This window comes from Diachasma alloeum, unplaced genomic scaffold (assembly GCF_001412515.2).
Source record: "Diachasma alloeum isolate Michigan unplaced genomic scaffold, Dall2.0 Dall_scaffold_00211, whole genome shotgun sequence".
NCBI classification, from domain to species: Eukaryota; Metazoa; Arthropoda; class Insecta; order Hymenoptera; family Braconidae; genus Diachasma; species Diachasma alloeum.
In genome coordinates, this window is record NW_021680376.1 from 1 (window position 1) to 19,686 (window position 19,686).

The following is a 19,686-nucleotide window of genomic DNA, read 5'->3' on the forward strand; positions in this document are numbered from 1 at the left end:
CCGGGTTTAATGCCCTTTCTCACCGAAAATCCGCAGACAAACGCCAAACATCCATTCTCTCCCAATGGTCAGCCGCCATGATGAATGTGTTGTGTGAGTTGCGCAATGGCAAAATATACCATTGCACTTTTTACAGGTCTGGGCTTAATACTATGCACTAATAAAGTCTGATTTATTGATAAAATCATTTCCGGTACTCAATGTTNAAATATACCATTGCACTTTTTACAGGTCTGGGCTTAATACTATGCACTAATAAAGTCTGATTTATTGATAAAATCATTTCCGGTACTCAATGTTAACTGATTATTGCACGATTAATAATTATTTCCCCGATTTAATCCCCTTTCTCAGCGGAAATCCGCGGACGAACGTCAAAGCACCTATTCTCTGCCAGTGATCGACTGCCATGATGGATATGCGCCGACACATTGCGCAGTTGTCATATAAGGCGTACGGTAGCATTCTTATATATGAGACTTGCATTTATCAATATTAATTATATACGATAATAAACTCTGATTTAACAAAAACAAACAACTAGAATTGTCAAATTAAACTCGAGAACACGTGATTCAGAAGAAAACCTCAACATAGGGAAGATGAATGTGGAATGAGCCATTTTCAATCATCACTAACTTGAGACTGGCAGAGTAAAATTGATGGAATTAAAAAAAAAATTTCTTCTTTCATTTTGAAGGTATTTTTTCAGGCTTGAAAATGAGTTTTGATTTATTTCAATGGTTTCGTTAGGTCATCAAATATGAATTGATTTCTATAGTTGGTTTTACCTGGCCTCCTTTCCTAATGTCCAACGATTTTTTTTTTCATTCTCATGCTCAGGAGATCTCCCTAGATTCCAACTACTGCACTTACCTCACTCACCTGCTTCCCCAGGTGCCCCCTTCGCTGAGATGACTTTTTATAGCTCATCCATTTACCAAAAAAATAAATAAATGAGTTTGGCTACAACGGTGCGGATAGTCGAGTTGAAATTGGACTCGATGGACACGGTATGGGTATGGGGTAAATACCGTAGCAGTGGTAAAAATAAATTATCATTCCGACATTAAAAACCAAAAATAATGTATTTTCATCAACACATATCGAATGGCAAAATAGATATTATAATAAATAATAATGATTCTTTTTCTTTTACTTTTTTTAAAAATTCTGATTATTAATTTTGTACCATTCATATGTAAAATTGTTGTTCTATCAATCTCTTTTAACTTGTGCTGGTTGACATCTCCTATCACTCCATTTTTTAATGCCGAGTTGAATCAGTTGTCTATTATTATATGTCCACGATAGCATAACAATGACAAACATGAAAACTCCGATAATGAAGTGAAGGAGTTTTCGATCGGGGAAGAATAATGTCTGAAATTTGATAATGCAAAAAAAATAAACATAATGATAATCGGTAAATGCAAGAAAAAGTATATTATTTTCAAAATTCAATAATTTTTCGACTTACATATGATAAATGAGTAATGGCAGCCGAGGCTCCTAGACTCAACCAGAAACAAAAATTGGGTACGAGTCCTCTTAAAGGCCTGTAATTCGTTTGAGCATGCCTTCTATTGATGAACACCACAGAGTGATATATTCTGGATGCCATATTCAAACAATTAGCGAATATAAAACCCACTGGGCCGAGCCACGAAGTCAATACATAAGAGGCGACCAAGAAGACAATTGATTCATAAATCATAATGAAATTGGTTTTGTTGATGGTTGCGCTGTCCGCAGTTGCATTAGTGTAACACTCCGTGACGCCATTAATAGCTAAAAGCAGCACCGCAAGACAGTGAGCTTGCATGAGGCAAACAGGCAGACGGGCCGTAAATTTAGTGCCTCCGTAGATCCATAAAAGGGTGGATGAATATGTCTGTCCGAATACCAGGACTATTAGGCCGATTGATGTTACGATCGAGCAGAGGTGCGTCAAAACCTCCACACTTTCTCGAATTCTTACCTATAACGAATCATAAGTTGCTCAATTTGTCGCTCATAAGGGCTCACTTTCCACATGTTTACTTTCAAATTTAAGACTTGGAGGAAAAAATTATTGTTCGAATCAATGAGTACATATTCGTACATGTCAAGATATTTTTTCTGGAAACAAGTGTGGCTATTAGCTATTAGTACAACTGCATGGCAATTCTATCCAACATTAATTACCTATTCATTGTTCTTTAATCATATTGTTATTTCTAATAAACATCATAATTATTGTAAGAGGATAATACAATTCTATAACTTTACTTACAGGGTTCTGTTCGTTAATGCTCTTATCCCTCTTAACAACCTGTGTGAAGTAAAAGTATCCGCTTTCCTCGATCGGTCGAAATATAAACCTCGCCGCTAATGAGCCCAGATTATTCACAACGTCGTATGTTCCCTGAGAGATGGATAAGATGTTTAATGTATGCAGCACTTGGGTTCCAAATGGCCGTATAGCAAGCTTTTTTTTTATAGCAAATTTACAGCCAATTCACATGATATTTTATGGATTTTTAATACCTGTTCTGCGAATGTTATCACTGGGAATACTGTCATAATAATGCGTTCCCCTTCTGTTAGGACATACTTGAGTATTCCTTGGCGGAAGAAGCTCCAAGTGAGGACTGTCAATTTTTCATTGAATCTGGCTTGCTGAAAAGAAGAAACCAAGGAATTTCTATTGGAAAATTATTTCACCTCTATATTAATAAATCATTTATTTTTCTCACGTGATTTTTTAACTGGCCAGGAAAGAAATCCCTCACTGACTGGAATGGAAAATGACGAATGATGAATTGATCATCCTTGAACTCTTCACCATCTGCAGAATCCTCCTTCTCCTTCTTCTTCTTCTCCTCCTCCTCCTCCTCGTCGTCATTTTTCTTGGAACTCTTCTTTTTCTCGTTCAACTGCTGAATATAGCAATAAAAATAAATATAATGAGCAGCCGAGTAAAATATGACGTACGCCAATTGGGCGACTCCGAAAGCTAAGAGTGCCCTTTCCGGCCAGTGAAAAACCATTGGGACAAACAGGAAGGTTCTGAAGACTATGGCTGTAGTGTCGATTACTACCTGAAATAATAAAAATGACCCTTTGGATGATGCGATGTCGACTTGAGGGGGGTCGAGGGTTGACGTATTTTTCAGAGAATTTTTCCGTAGTTACTTTGAATCTGTTGAAGAGAAAGGCAGAAGAGACTAGTTGGACGACTAGTGATAATAAGTGAATAACGCAAGATAGGGCTACGGAAATGACAGCGAATGTGTAGTAGTCTGGAAGGGTCTCAGATGTTGTCAGAACATATAACCAGATGTATCCGAAAAGTAGAGACATTAATGAACAAATTGGAATCCTATAAAAAGAACAAGTGTTAATGTTAATGTTTTTAATTGAACAATGATGAATTTTATAATTCTCTATATTTGAATTGTGGAGCGCTCCATCATCTTTTTTTTCGTTTTCAGTGTTTTTTATTGCCATCAACAATAACTATATTGATTGAAAAATTTGATTCATACGTTAGCCAGAGTAGATTAACAACTTGGGCCCAGTTATGTTCAACGGCATTAGTGAGACAGGCCTTGAAGAAGGGTTCTCTGGACAAGAAGAGTATCGTTGACTCGAGCAACAATAGTCTGACATTCATGATCCCTAGCACAGCTTCGCCCACGTTCCTTACAACAAATACATTCAGACCGAATGTCACGAGACGACAAAAGATCTACAACAAACAGACATTTCATGAGCATCCATTTTTCAACTTGTCGACAAGCCATCATAGAAAATTTGTTGTAAATTTCTTTACCTGGAATATAATGTTGAAGGAGGCATTCTCCAGACTGCTATTCAACACACTCATCACACCTTACCTTAACTTATTATTCCCACTTGATGAAAAACTAACAATCTCAATTACCTTGACCTAACCTCCAATCATCATTAAATTCAGCTATTTATTATTATATTCTATAACATGTATTCTTCCTGTGGACAAAGAAATTTCTTACATCATTTGAATTCAGTGTCAAAATTTATTACCACGTAGGCATATCATTTTTATTTACATGATGTAATAATTGTTGTAGTGTCTTGACACTTGCCCTTGCTTGCCCTGCACCATTGGTAGTATTATGTACATGCTGTAGATGCCGCCATGCACACACTTTATGTCTCTCACAATGGAAAACATCCAATAAATATAATGCAAATAATATAAATTTTATCAACACTCTGCATAATGACAGAATTTTATTGCAATATTACAAATACGAGAGGATTTTTCAATTTTTCTCCAAAATTTTCCATGAATCTTGAAATTAAGGGAATGATTATGAAATAGCAAAAACCATGACTATTCGTGAGAAAGACTGGAAACAGATTATCATTAGTTATCATTAAAATGATTTTTACATAGGAAAAGAAGAGAAAATTTTCATTTGGTGATAGTCCAACTAAGTTGAGATAAGATAAAGATAAATCATATTCAGTCTTGCCCATTCAATGAGCACTAAAATGAGAAAAAACCGAAAAGTGAAGAGAAAGGTAACTCTGATTAATAATTTGGAATAGAAGAAAGAAAGAAAGAAAGAAAGAAAGAAAGAAAGGAAAGAAGGAAGGAAGGAAGGAAGGAAGGAAGGAAGCAAAAAACTCATATTATATCTATCCATGAAACTCATCGTTTGATCTATAGCTCCTCCTGCTGCGGTGTTTCTTGCTCTTGTATTCCTCCCACTTTCTGTGGTTAAGCACCTGAAAGTCCTGAACATCAGCAACCAGCTCGAGGTACTCAGCAAGTTTTAAAAGTTCTCTGTCTTTGTCTCGATTAAGGTGAGCCTGTCTGAAGGGCTTAATCCTCAGCCCTGACTTGGGATTCATGAGAAAGTTTCTCCTGATGTCGTCGAACATTATTGTGTTCTTGGCTGAGTATGCTGGATACTTGCCCCAGATGACACCCAGGGGTTTCACGTCAACGAGACCGTACTTGGGTGTGCAGACTGAGATCATGGCTAGATAGTCCAAATGGAAAGCGATTTTGTAGTCGGGATTATCGGTGACTCCCAGCAGTTTCATCTTCTCGTTTATCCACTTCATGCTTGTGGCTGACCAAATAACAATGTCATAATGCTTGTAAACTCGAGTGAGGAACTCGTGGAGATATGGTCTCATCAGCTCAAACCCACTGGAAGCCACAGAGCGGTGATCGAAGAGGGTGTAATCAATGTCCAAGACGAGAAGCTTTTTGTTTTCTCTCAGAGGATTCAACTCATTGATCTTGTAGTTTTGAATTCGCTTATGGATCTTTGCAAGATAAATCTCGGCATTTTCCACTACAATTTCTTCGCCCTCTTGCTCATTGTCCAGATCATTTATCACTTGTCCCATATTCTCGGGGGGATTGCTTGCTTCTGCAATGTCCTCCTCCCTGGAACCCATTAGGAGTAGCTTGAAACCCGGTTTGAGGCCAATTGTTCCGATCGTTTGCTCATCTTCGGCTAATTTGCCTGTCAAAAAAAATGATACAATCATTTTAAAACTTCACAACACAACAAAACTATTGATTATTATCATTATTACTCACCTCTCAATCTGAGATTAAGAAGCTTCTGGCGATCAGGACGGACACCCGTCTCCTCATAAATTCTAGCCTTCAACTCAGCAATTGTTGTATCATCAACAATGTCTTTAATCTCGCGCTCATCAGTCCCCCATTTGACAATGAGTCCTGGTGTGCATGACATTTTAACCAGAAAATTTATCAACACTGACTTTTTTTCTTATTTTTTATTATTATTACGATAGTAATTAATTAATCTTATCTTAAATACACACAGGACAAAGCAAGAATAAGAATGCCTCAATCTCAATGTCCAATGAATGTCCGTCCCATCGGTACGACAGAATGATCTTGCTGGTGCTGGCTCGGCAGCAGTCGGCAGATTAGAAACCTCGACGCGATAATCATAAAATTTTCCCCCCAACTGACCGGTGCTGCCACCCCCGTCTTTTTTCATCACCACGATACATACAGTCAAATGCGCGAAAAATTTCATTCCAGACCAATGTCCGTTGGATCCTGGAACGCGTTCCGCCGCCGCCACCGCCGCCGCCGCCGCGTTCAGTTGCCCGTGTGAGCTACCCCACTGCAGCATTGGAATATTGTTTTTTTCGGCATAACAATTACCAACGACAGTTTAAAATAAGGATAAAACTTTTATTGTTGACTATACATACTTCTATCTTCTCCCCCAATCTAATATTAAACATCGAATTCTGTGGAGAAAACTCATCAATTAATAAACCAACAACTTTTCAAAAGCCATTTTTATTAAAATTTCACCGAAAGTGACTTGAATCAAAGTTCCACCTATGCAATTTTCAATAATCAATCACTACTTTTTAACAATCAAAAGTCAAAAAAGTGGAAGAAATCCTCAAAAAATTGTCAAAACAAGAAAGCAATTCCGATCCTCCTATTCATTATATGAATAAAAAGATTAGTACAAGAGGAACAATAGTGTGGGCAATTGTAGACGTCAATTCGAGATTGTAATTTGTCGCTAAGAGAGAGAGAGAGAGCGAGAGAAAAAAGGAAAAAAACAAATTGAATAATTGAAGAGTGATCATGAAACAATTTACACTTTACCATCGGCACCATTAAATTTATTTTTTTATGCTAATATATCGTAATCCAACGGATTTATTTAATTTTCCTCATCTACAGTATAATCCGTCACATTGCCTGACATTGTCCTTGACATGATATCGTAGTAGACCGTGTCTCGTATGAGATAGGGACATTAAATCCCGTAAACGTAGGGTTTAATTCTGCGCGGTAATTTGGTCCAGAAGGTGCATTGTCCACCACTGTCCACACGGGGATAAACGTGTGAGATGGGTACATTACAAATTGTGACACAATGACGGCTAGAGAGTCGGCGCGTATGTATTATTATTATTATAATATTTGAGTGCCCCAATCGAATTAAGGAAAATTCAATTGAAGGTGGGTGGGGTGATCATTGAGTAAAAGAAAAATTGGCTGGACGTTTATTAAGGAAACTTATTTGCTGGAGTGACGGCTAGAGAGGGCTGTAAAGTGATTTTTTTCCAACAAACCAAGGACTATTATATTCAGGACCATGACTGGGTGGACAAAAGTGCCTCTCATAATCATCTGCAGTGTCTTCTTACTTCTGGTGTCTTGTATCGGTAAGTCTTGTTTAAGAATCGAGTAGGAAACTAGTATGATAATAATATTATCATACTTTATTATATTAAAAATAAGTGTGATAATTTTTTAAATGACTATAATTTGCTCAAAAACATGACAAAATATCAAAATGATTTTTTTTCCTTTTTTTTTTTTTTTTTTTTGACAATGAAAATGTCCAGTGAATTCCTCATATCTTCGTGTAAACTTTCAAATTATCTTCTGAGAAATTCCAGTCTATAAAAGTGATTTGAAAATATATGCAATACTCTCAAATTTTCTTTTTACATCTCCTCACTTCAACACTCAAAAAAAAATCACTCTTGTATTCACAGAGAATACCTACTTAAATCCTTGAAAAATTCAATAAAGAAACAAATCAATTTCCTCTTGAGTCGCGAAGTGAAAAAATAAATGATTTTGCACCAAGTAATGAAAACAAATAGATGGGTCAGTATTTCTGGCAAGGTACGGAAAATCGGTAATCGATACAGTATGTTATTAACACATGCTCGAAACTCGATCCGAGCAAAGCCCTTCTCCCTCTTTATCTCAGCTATATAACATTATTTCCCCTGCTCCCTTGGTGTCTGGCAAGTGCCACTAGGCCGATGAGTTCGGCTGGTGCTGGGGGAGGGGGTGGGGCGTTGGTGCTGCTGCTGCTGCTGCTGAAGGGTGTGTGACAAGGAGTCTGGACTATCATCAGTTTCAACAATTACGAAACACTAAGATTACCTACTTCTCAAGTGAATGATTCGTTGAAAGGCGAGATTCACCAACAACTGAATAAATAAAAAAAATCGTCAAGGGCCACGTAATAAATCTTGATAGGGGAAATGAAGGAGGAGAATTATCGAAAAAGTAAAATACGAAAATATCCATCATCTTTTTGGCTGAACTAGGTCTTGACACGTTGCTCTTGACACGTCTGAATTATTGAAGTGGACCGGTCCGAGGGATAGGACCCATAGCCGTCGGAAGCAGATACGAGATTGCGCGTTACCTCAAACCTTATGCTCACTGCCGCATATAACTTCCTCCATAGTTAAAATCTCCTAGAGAACTTCGGCCTTTTAGCCTCGATATTTTATTTTTTTCTCTCATTATTTTCTTTACCTATTTTTATTCATTTTGCTTCTTTGTTTTGTTTTTTTGTTTTTTGCCGTAGAGAGATTTCTTTTGGGGGCTCGTTTTGGCTTGGCTCTTGAGATCCTTTGGGTGATCTCTTTCCCCTTCGATTAATTCGCCGGTCTCTACGATTTCCTGGCTACGTGCCTGGAAAGGAAGAATAAAACGTAACAAATTGGTACTTGAAGTTAATTCCACTGGTTGTGAATATAATAAGGGTTTCTTCTTCACGAGATCTGGGATACCTCTTTACCTTTGTGATAATCGTTTTTTTTTGCATTCTGTGTGTGTATTTTTTTTTGTTTTTTCGTTGGAGAAATTTTTTATCATTACTTGCTCGTTGTCACTGTAGATACTTCCATCTTGTGGATTTTCACGGTTCGGGAATCACGAATCAGTGAAAATGGGCTCAAGAGAGAAAGACTTTCTCCGTCCAGGCTTTTTGAGGCTTGAGAATCGGAATTATTAGGAGGACGGATTAAATTCCCTCAGGGCTTCTTCCACTGGGCAATTCGAGATTGACAATTTTTTTTATATCTCTTTGTCATTCTTTTTTTTATGATTGTCCGAATTGTGAGTTGTGGATTGAAAATACTTGGCGCCGTTTCGGAGGCATTTTTAATTAAAGTCCTTTTCCAGTATTTAAATTGCTGTTTCTGTTCTCATGATGTGCAAATTTATTGTTTTGCCTTTTGAGTTTACCTATTGCGAGGATTTTTGGTGAGTGAAAAGTTGTATGATTGATGGATATTGAGGATTATAATGCCAGTGTTTGTTGGACCAAGACTGGTCATGATAGAGATTGTTAATTGCATATTGTAAACAAATATTTACCCTCATCAGCAAGCTAAATATATTATATTTTTTTGTAATTCAAGGATTAATCCTCAAATGCATTTTAAAATTCATCAGATAACAGTGTTAAATATGAAAATGACGTTTTATATTCGAATAAAACGCCTAATTGAAACAGACGAAGAAACAAATTTTCCATGCAAAGTTCGTTATCAGGACATCATTTAATAATACATTGATTGGATTCTGGGCCTCGAATCTTTTGGTCTTTAGATATCCCTGTATTCGGAAACATTATCTTTGATATCTGAATTCAATTAAAAATCAATTATTTCCAAATGCAACTGAAAATTGTTGTCTTTCAATAGAAAGCGCCAAAAAATCTTCTTCTTTCTCTTCTTCTTCTTCTTCTTCTTCTTCTTCTTCTTCTTGTATGAGTCTTCTCTCTGTCTTCCATTAACTTGAGAGAATATAAACTAATAGAAAATATATTTGCTTACGGCAATATTCATTTGTTGCTTATGGCGCTCAAGTTTCTAATATTAAAATATGATCCAACTATTGTTCGTACCATCTACCGCAGTTTACCCCTAAAAGATAAGAATACTACTGTTTATTATTCTGCGAATCAAATCATTGATCTTCTGCAAAGACACACAAGAGGCGGTTTCCGGCTGGGAATGCAAACGGCAAGCGTGTGCAGAGTAGATGCGATGAATAAGGAGGCACCAGCGCCTGATGCAGGGGTCGCACGAATAGTTGGCATACCTCCTTTCCATCTTCGGCGATCCGATAAGATAAGGAACGGGTACCCTCGAATCGAATGGAAGTGTTTTGGTGCTTTCCCCCCTCCTCTTTTCCCTCGAGTGCCTGTGATGCTACTCAACCCATACTTACTCGACCTCAACCGTCAAGAGACAACTTTTCAACAATTGTATACGTAGCGACAAAATGCGACACTTCATTCCAATTGTATTCTCCTTCATCTATGAAATAGAGAGGCTAAACCTCTCTAAATATATCTGGCGTAATTTTCATTTTATCTATTTTAGTTTTAAGAAATATTTATTTCATACTTTACTAATTTTCCTATTTTTTATTATTTTCTTTTGTTTTTTATATATTCACTATGGACGGAGTAGGGTCGCGCATTCCAATTTACTCATTTAAACACGAACAAGTAGTATAATTAGAAATTCTGAAGAATCTCTTATAAATAAAATTCAAAATGCCATCGAGTTCTCAATATTTTTATTGAATTGTGATAGGATAAATGAATGTATAAATAGTTGTATGCATCTGTATTGGTTTGTTTCTCATGGAGTAGTAACAAGTTAAATTGGGACGAAGCTGATTGAAAATGTTAAAGAGGTGAAAATTTCCAAAAAAAATTCCCTGAGCTCCCGGAGCCTGAAGATTAATAGAAAAATTTGCCTGTCGTAAAACCATGTGCACGTTACACACGTTTGAGGTACTCATAAAACATTGTGCTTCCTCTTTCAATTCAAGAGTCCTTGTGAAAAATGGGTCACATTGAAAATTATCTCAAAGCCATTTCTCAAAACCGTACAAGACAAGGCTTCAAACATATTTATTTGTAACTTGGCTCGACATTGTGATAGTGACAATTGCCACTCTAATACAACATTTTCCTACAGTATCAGTAGTGTGGAAATTTATAAGTATTGTCAAACATTGTCAAAACAATGTGACTACTCTCAGGTTTTATTCGCCACTGTTTACAAACACCCAATGATTACTCAAGCGTGAGTGCAGAAGTGGCTAAGGAACACTGGGCGGCTCCTCAATATAAATCGTGAAATTGGTCCGATATTTAATTGAAACATTTAAGGGGAGATGGAGAAAAATTGAAAAATGATTTCCTTCCGTTTCGGTGTATCGATTCTCAATGAAGAGCCAATAATAATGGAAAAGCTACGATAAATAATAATAATGATAGTCGATGAAAGGATTTTCGAGGTATGCATATAGAAATTGAAGGGGTTTTAGGTGAGGGCTAGACCGAGTTTTATATTGATTCGACATGGCCGGGGGGTTCCGCCCACCAGATTTGCCAATCTCGTGAGAAAAAATTGGAAAAGTTGGTACAGGGTCGTCCACATGTGGAAGGAGGTAAGGGAGCCGAGTAGTTAACGTTGGCGGTATAGTAGAACCTTCCCTCGAGTAATATTTTATTAGTTGTTGAAAAGAGGCACGATTGGATGTTTTATGGAAATTCCCGAGAGTGTTTTTAATAATTTCGTCCCCGTAGTCTTTTTATTTTTAGTCCATCCTCACGTCACTGAGGATTTACCCGGATCAGTGGAATAAAATTGATTTTTCCAAACAACTTTTTCTCTCTTTCATATATTGTGGAGAATATTGTTCATATTGATGAAGACGGCTGTTCAAATGATATATTGTGTGATAATTCCAATGATTTCTACTAGCTAAATTGTAAGAGTGACACACTGATAATCGGCAAATGACGCTCGAAATACCGATGCATCTCTTTAAACTATTAAACAAATGCATTGTCAAGAATTGGCTAATTATCCTTTTTATTACAGAAGAGTCTCATGGCATTCTCAGCTGCTACAAATGCGGACAGTACAATGATGGTGTAGGTAGTATTACCCCCTGCATCAATTCGACCGCTCAAATGCATCTCCAGGAGTGTCCAACCTCAGCTAAATGGTGCATCGTGAGTATCGATCGATCCCACTTTACACTCACAAGCCCTCCGCACCCCCCGCTCTTTGGTTACCCTTTACTCTCGTCACCCATCTACGGAATGGGCCGTAGGTAGGGTGGTGGCCTATACTCCAGTAAGAAGTAAGGGGGGCTTATGCTACCTCTGTCTCACTCATCCTGAAATATTCATAAGTGCCACGATTGGATGGCAGCATGATGCTTTGCTTTATGGATGTACGTGAGCTGGGGCGAAAGACGAATATATATATATATATATATATATATATATATATGTAAAAAGAAATGGATGGGAAAATACTGCAGCTTAACTTTCTCCTCTCTCTTTCTCTTTCTGTACTGGTCTTATTTCCATCGTTTGAATTTGATATTTTTTGAATTTTAAGAGGAATGCCAAACTTGTGAAAAAATACATGTTTATGGAGATCAAATTGTCCATTCATGGGATTCAGAGAGAGAGAGAAAAAATATACTCAAAGCGATGTGGGAATGAAATAAGGAAGGCTTGAAAATGAAGAGAAATGGCAAACCGTAATTGCAATTGATTGACACAAGTCAAGACCTATTTTCTTTCATTCTAAAAAGGCCTTTTTAAGGCCTATAAGTCAATACAAATCGTACATCATCATAAATCACTAGCATGGCTAGTGGCCCATCGCGGCCGTCGCCCACTGACAAGTGGTGAGTGTCAGCATTGCGTCGGACATGTCACGAAAAATATCTTGAATCATTAAAGGAAACTACATTAACGTTGAGTAACGCTGAATTTAAAAATGTTTTAGCATATCTAACGGAAAGTTGACCATTTTTATAGCAGTCTCATAAAATGTTTCCGACTTTCCGAGATAGAGTTAAAAAAATGCTTTTTTTTTAAATTGTCTTTGAAATTTTCCTCCTCTGCATCGATCGTTCGATCCATTATTTTTTTATTAACTGTGCAATTGAGGCTGAAATTTTATTGCAAGAAACGCTAACAATATTCTCACTGATGAAATTAGCTTGAAAGAAAAACTTGTTACAACAGAATAGTTTTTCTTAGAGTAAAAATCAAATGAAAAAGAATAATGATGAAATAAAATGAAAACTTGAGGAATTCTGTAGAGCGAGGCTGGTTATGACCGGCGGTATAACCTACTTTTCATAACCAGAAGATTAACCGTACCTGTAGAGGCAAGAAAAAAAAGCGCTTAATTAATACCTTAACCGTTCATTAGGGTCGACAAGTTTTTTCTGGCAGCCGAGTGTGTGAAGTATACTTTCCATATTTCTGCCTCTAATTTATTTGTATTTTTTGTTTTAACGCATACAAAAGATTCGTACATAGAAAACAATCTATCACCATCAGCACCGAGGGAACATTAAATCATTATTTTTTTTGCTTTTCATTCCTTTGAGAAGCAGAAGCCTTTCTATTATTAAATAGTAGGATTATCAATATAATGACAATCGTCAAATATAATGCTCCCCGTTTTTATTTTTTTGTCAAATGAAATAATTTTTTTTTTTTTTTTAAGAAAGGCTTGAGGAATAATAATGCGAGGGGTGCTTAAACAAATTGAGGAAATATGAAAATAGGAGAATGAAGAATTTCCAATTCAAGTAGAATAAAGTCTCTCTAGTCTTCAGATATATATTTTCTAGAAGCTAAAGGTTGATTCATATAAACCACTTGGCTTTGAAAAATAAAATGATAGAAGAGTTAAAGTTTGAAACTAGATTACGAAACAAAGCTGTAAACCCCGCACCCGTCAGCTCAAAACTTAAAAATTGAAAAAATAAATAAAATACCTGGATTCAGATGTACAAGTTCATGGGTCCCGCTGCTCGAGATAATCCAAGTTTATGTCTCTGGTAGGTACAGGTATCCATCATAAATGTGGTTTACAGCGGGAATTTACTCAACGAAATGACCAGTAGCCAGCGAAATCCTGGGGCTTTTATGTTTGTCTTGTGCACTGTACCATAACTGGCATGACATTGCGATGTTCGAGCTAACTTTGAGTCTATAAGATCATCAGAAAGTTATATAAATATTGTAACTGAAACTATGAATGTCAATAGGTACTTGAGAGAAATCATAAATTTGGGGAAAATCACTTGACATTTAGAGGATTAACACAAAGGAAACTTGAAGAGATTCAAGGTAAATATAGGCACATGCACAGTCAATATCGGTCTTATCTGCCCAAGTGACGCTCTAACGCAGTTTAGTACGTCAAATGCCACATCGGTCACGGTATCCTATCCCAATTGGATGCACTCAGCAGGGCCAGTATTAAACCACACTTGTTTACTAACCCTGTATCTTGAGTTTACGGCCCACTCACACACAAGTCGCCCTGAATCAGTGATCCTGATACAACAGACATTTTACATATTATTAACATGAGTTTTATCTCTTGGGTAATAATTCCAAGTTAACTATCACTAGCGAAGCGGTACAGGGTGATAAGTCGGTTGTTTTTTTTTCTTCCGAAAGTGAGTTATTGATGGAAAACCATTCTATATTTATATCTGCTATTATGCCATGATATATCCAATTATGAGCTCATAGCATACGTGTCAAATGGAAAACTTGCTAATCATTAAAATTCAATTTAATACTTCCTCATCCCGAATACAAGATGAAGCAGGATGCTAGTAAATTCAATCGAGTTAAAAGCAAGAATTATACGACTTTATGCGATATAAAATTGTTAGTTTGCTTGACCAACAAAATTTTAATGTGATTTGCCGTTTTCCATGGGTTCAAGTGGACGGAAAAATGATGGTAACTATTCTTTGAACGAGAAATTTTACACATCAATGATTTCCAATGGTGCATCCATCATGCCCGATGCCCTTATCCTTACCAATAAATTCGTGCTTCCCTGCAGAAAAATTTAGAATTCATATCTACACTTAGCTCGAGCAATCCCGCCATCCATCCTTCGAGTGGCACAAAAGTCGATGAAATGTGTGTGTGTGTGTGTGTAGAGAATTAAATTTTAAGAAAAAAAAAAAATCAAAAAATGCCTGTTTTAGCACGCCTTTATAAAATTTATTGGATAAATAGCCAGGCAATGAACGAACCACGCTATAAAGTATCCGCTCTACATGATTTTCAACAGTTTAAGAATTTCCGTGGCAAGAGCTCAACTGACCAAATCTCAAACCTCACAACCCTCTGAAATACAATCGCTACCATCCGGAAAATTCTCCTAAACTTTGCATAACAAACATCATCAACGGTTCTCATTAAACTTGCTATGAAGTTGAACAAAGTCGAATTAGCCAAAATAAATTTGCTCGAGACATTCTAGCATGAATTACAGAATATCTCTTTTCTCGGACGTCCGGGATATTGAAATGCAAGTTTTCCGTGCTCCGTTAGAGTAACTAGACAGGCTTAGAAAAGTTACAATCCCAAGTTATTCTCAACTGTCCAGACTAGAAGATTGTTACAGATCAGAGAAGGATCCCTCCCCCAGAATCTGCATAGAGATTGAACTCTCTTCTGCCCCACGTGGCGGACTATGTGCCAGGGCCATTATCGTATTATCGATTCCCTTCATCCCCCCTCAATCTATATCTAACTTGGCTCTCTCCATCTCACTCGCATGTCTGAATATTCTCCAGCCGCGACTGACGTTCTTCCACACTATCACATCCTCTCAGATTTTTTCCTCTTTGTGTAGCATCTATAGGTGGTCCCTGCTTTTAGTTGAGGTGATATCTGACAGTTTCGTCATTCTTGAAAACGATAAAAGATCCTTTCTACAATCCACACTGGGGTTTGCTTTTACACATACCAATTTTTCCGACAATTAATTATTCGAAATGTGTAAGAATGCTTTCCTGCATCTCGATGAATTAAACATGAATCCTCAACCTATTGGAAAGTAGACACACATATTAGCGCAGATGAATGGAATTATCGTTTTCATTCATGACGATAATACCTTTGGCTATTGGAGGAAGAGAAATCAGATTTCTCTTCCTCCTCCTCTCTTTTTTTCTTGTGCAATTGATATTTCCTTCAATTTGATCAATTGAAAACAATAAATGGGATGAAAAATTTAATTTTTAAATATTATATCAGCTTAAAAAATCACCTAATAAACAGATTAATCAAATGGAGACGAGGTCGGACTTTGAAAGACAGAGAGAAAGAAAAGAAAAAAAGTGGCCGGATGAGTCTTACACCTATCCTATTCTCCCTTGGGCCCTGTGGCAGGTGGCACACACTCTGCGCACTGAGCAAGTAGAAGGGAGGAGGGATTTTGTGCGGCTTACCACCCATTTTCCAGTCGATCGGGCGAAAATTGCCGTCAGCGATATATGTATATACACCAAAACTATATATAATACTACGTCCCTATATCTCTCTCCCTCCTCTCAAAACGAGCTGAATATTACACGAGTGAATGCAATATAGAACACTCGCTAAATGGACGATGGTCAGAACAATTGTCAATAAATATTTTTTCATCTCCATCAATGATCGATGAAGGAAAATGATCGAATAGATGATGAATTTTAGAGTAATTTTAATTTAATGGAAAATAACATTCAACAAACTAATGCAGTAGAAAAATTTCAAACGAATGACCACATGAAATGAATAAAAATAGCGATCGGTGATCGCTAATCGGAAATTTTAATAAATTCAATTGCCATAAATATTTTCAAGTGGATAATTAAAGTAACAAATAAAATGACCAATAATGTACCTACTAGAGAGCGTAAACACCATCAATTATTCTGTAAGCCATTTGTCAAATGCAATATCGTCGATGGTCACCGAAGCATAAATTCACTCACTATAGGTATTCGTCGTTCCATCTCCAATAAACCTCAATGCTAATAAATTGCCATTGAATTTTACCATGTTCGAGTCCATATACATATACATTATACTTGATTCCATTATATGACACTCATTCCAATTCTCTTATTTTATTCTAATTTATTCCAATATCATATTGGTTGATTTTCATTCATCAGATCTATTATCAACTAAAATAGTACACTCTGAAAACAATGGAATCGGTATGAATTTTTAAAATATATTCAACTCTCTCTTCTATTTGCATAACACTAGGTTAATCCGACGCGGCCTGCAGGCATTCATCGCGAGTCGTGAATTCTCCCCTTAATAGATGAAATGATCCCCTAGCCTTTTATTTTTTTATCGCTTCAGAGTAGACTTTTATTAGGCTTGGTAGATGCTTAACTGCCGGAAGCAGTGCACGGAAGAATTTTAGATAATCCCCACGCAGTGTCGAGTAATTGTCGTTGCCACGATATTGGCATTTTTATTTCTCTTTTCTTTTATCTTTTATCTGTCTGATAATGAACGATGACAATTGTTGGAAGCTCAAGCATAAATTCCAATTTATGCAATTCTATAGGTCAATTTAATGAAAGAATAGAATATATGTGTTTTCTAGGTTACCATAATGAAACAAAAAAACAAAAAACAAAAAATTGTTGGCAAAGTTTGTATCGTCGGCATTAGGTGGGGGTGAGAAACAACGTAATGTTGAGCTTCCTTTTAGCACAGCAGCTGGTACTGATGGATGATGTTTTTGCACTCAGCACATATTCACGTTTGTGTTACATAAAACTTTCTCCTTTGTTACATAATATTTGCTCATCAAAAATTTGTGGCAAGAATTATATATTTTTAATTAATGAGTCGTCAATGAATTATTTGAAATTTGAAGCATTGCAATAGTGAAACGTTAGTTTCTCAAAATTGCTTGAATTTATTATACCATGATTAAAAGTCACAATCCTCAACTTTTGATTGGATTTTTCTCAACTGTCGCGGGGGGAGAAGAGAGGAGGAAACTAATGTGAATTGTAAACAAACCAACCCTAATAATTCCATCATTGGTTTCCCATTACACTCAGATGACAATGACCCATTAAACTCGTCCGATTTACAGCTCTAGGGACATCGGGTTTTAGAGACATCTCGCCGCATCCCGGTTCACCTATTATATTGTTGTATATCCCTCAAACCTCAATTCCACTCCCTGCATGGTGGACACTGCCTATATTAAATTTGATAATCGAACAAGTATATTTTACCAGTAAGTTATGCCTATAACTGATGCCACCAGCTGTGTTTGAGTGATGATAAATGGATAACTATTCGGCCCAATCAGCCTAAAACTAAAATCTAATTACAACTATTATAATTAAATGTTGTATTGTGCTTTTTATTAATGATGAATTCGTGAGAGGGCGCAATAATGGCACGTGTGAACCGTAAAACCGTTTATGGCTCTACATAAACATTCAAAAGGGCAACAAATTTGCATCACAGTGTGTTGGAGAATTTATATGCCATGAAAATATGACAACAGTTTATTGCCATTTTGAGATGTAGAGGAAAATTGATGACTACTCACACATCATATCACAAGCAAATCATGACAAATTGACAAGGCCCATATTTGATTAATTTTTTTTTCTTTTCATAGACTTGATTGTTGCAACTCCTTCCTCTTCCTCCCAGGAGAGAGTAAAACTTTTAATGGCTCATCTTCCCCAGGGTTATTCTGTTAGCACTCCCCTAGTCCCCCTTTATTTCTCCTCCTTTCATTCTTTACTCTATTCTTTTGCAAGCGTTACGACACACATTTTACTGGGCAGTTGTATTGGCCTAGCCGGTTTCAGTATTCATCGCACGTTGAATACTTTTTATTACGGCCACCTCAAAAAAAGGTACAATAAGCATTTTAGAAGAATCACGTAACGATGTAACTGCGTTTTTTCCGGTGATTGATTATTGGGGCGAATGATGAATTGTCATATTAATATAATCACAACTTACTTACTGATATGATACATTCAACGAAACGAAACGATATCCTTTCATTTTTTAGATACACAACACCTGTCACGTCATTTCCCCCCCAGTGAACTCATTCACCCAGAATTTAATTTCTCATTTTCCAGCTAAGCGAGGAACATCAAAGAGTCCTCTCTCCCTCTCCCTCTCCCTCTCCCTCTCTCTCTGGTTCAACTTGCCCACATACTTCCGACGTCACCATATTTCCTCATTTATACCACTCAACCCGTTGTATATATGTATAAAGAACCATTGCCAGCATCCCACTGCCAATTCATTGTTTGTCTTTACCAAGAGCCTCTTATAATTCTCCAGCAGGCTCAGCCCTCATTTTGCCCTTCTCCACTCGATCTTCAGCATTGAAAATGCCCCTCCCCCTCGTAAAAAAAAGTAGATAATTAAAGTCCATCACAATATCGTCCAACTTCAATTGAATTATTTCCACCCCGTTAAAAATTTGTTGTTAACCAGCCAAAAAAATATTTACTCTCGGCAATTTAAAAAATAATTTCCCACAGAAAAAAAGAAAATAACAGAAGAGAACAATTTTAGTTGTCATATTTTTCGTCATTATCATCTTCCTTTTTATTTTTCTGACATTTGAAATAAGAGATCACAGAACTCGTTTTGTTCCTCTCCACTCACGTTTTCATATTTCACATTCTCTATCCTTCATTTCTCCGGTCGTGGTTGATTTCCCAAGTACGTGGTAGCTGTCTTTTTCTCCTCATCCATTTGTATTCTTTTTTTTTTCATCTTATTCCACTGGTCTTGCTTTTTGTTTCGCCATGAGGATGAAACCAGAAGGGGAGAGAGCTATAGGCGTGAAGATGTTAGTGAGACAGTGCGACCTGGAAGTTTCAGTAGAGTGTCTACGGAGGAACGTAATATTCCTACTACTGTTGTCGACCAACTGTCGACAATATTCGTGCACCTTTTTTTTTTTTCTCTCCTTCACTGTACTCCCCCCCCCCCCCCCCCCCCC

At 36.9% G+C, this 19,686-nt stretch overlaps 3 protein-coding genes across 3 annotated transcripts in view; 1 reads left to right on the forward strand and 2 right to left on the reverse strand.

Moving 5' to 3' along the window:
- Positions 1 to 1,069: 1,069 nt before the first annotated feature.
- Positions 1,070 to 4,157, reverse strand: LOC107036727 (protein RFT1 homolog). Its single transcript, XM_015254861.1, has 9 exons — positions 4,077 to 4,157; positions 3,818 to 3,996; positions 3,531 to 3,733; positions 3,178 to 3,364; positions 2,739 to 3,083; positions 2,530 to 2,661; positions 2,276 to 2,407; positions 1,481 to 1,981; positions 1,070 to 1,383 (listed from the first exon to the last, which is right to left on the reverse strand). Exons 2-9 carry the CDS (start codon positions 3,869 to 3,871, stop codon positions 1,219 to 1,221), a joined length of 1,719 nt encoding a protein of 572 aa, XP_015110347.1. The 5' UTR covers positions 3,872 to 3,996; positions 4,077 to 4,157; the 3' UTR covers positions 1,070 to 1,218.
- A 68-nt stretch (positions 4,158 to 4,225) lies between these two features.
- LOC107036867 (ubiquitin-like domain-containing CTD phosphatase 1) lies at positions 4,226 to 5,887 on the reverse strand. Its single transcript, XM_015255092.1, has 2 exons — positions 5,591 to 5,887; positions 4,226 to 5,513 (listed from the first exon to the last, which is right to left on the reverse strand). The coding sequence occupies exons 1-2, from the start codon at positions 5,748 to 5,750 to the stop codon at positions 4,672 to 4,674; spliced, it is 1,002 nt and encodes a 333-aa protein (XP_015110578.1). The 5' UTR covers positions 5,751 to 5,887; the 3' UTR covers positions 4,226 to 4,671.
- Positions 5,888 to 6,083: 196 nt separating this feature from the next.
- Positions 6,084 to 19,686, forward strand: part of LOC107036798 — a 21,712-nt gene continuing 8,109 nt past the window's right edge. The window contains exons 1-3 of the mRNA XM_015254982.1: positions 6,084 to 6,951; positions 7,016 to 7,221; positions 11,716 to 11,849. Of these exons, the coding sequence (XP_015110468.1) occupies positions 7,152 to 7,221; positions 11,716 to 11,849 (204 nt within the window). The 5' untranslated portion in view covers positions 6,084 to 6,951; positions 7,016 to 7,151. The remainder of the gene's footprint in view (positions 6,952 to 7,015; positions 7,222 to 11,715; positions 11,850 to 19,686) is intronic.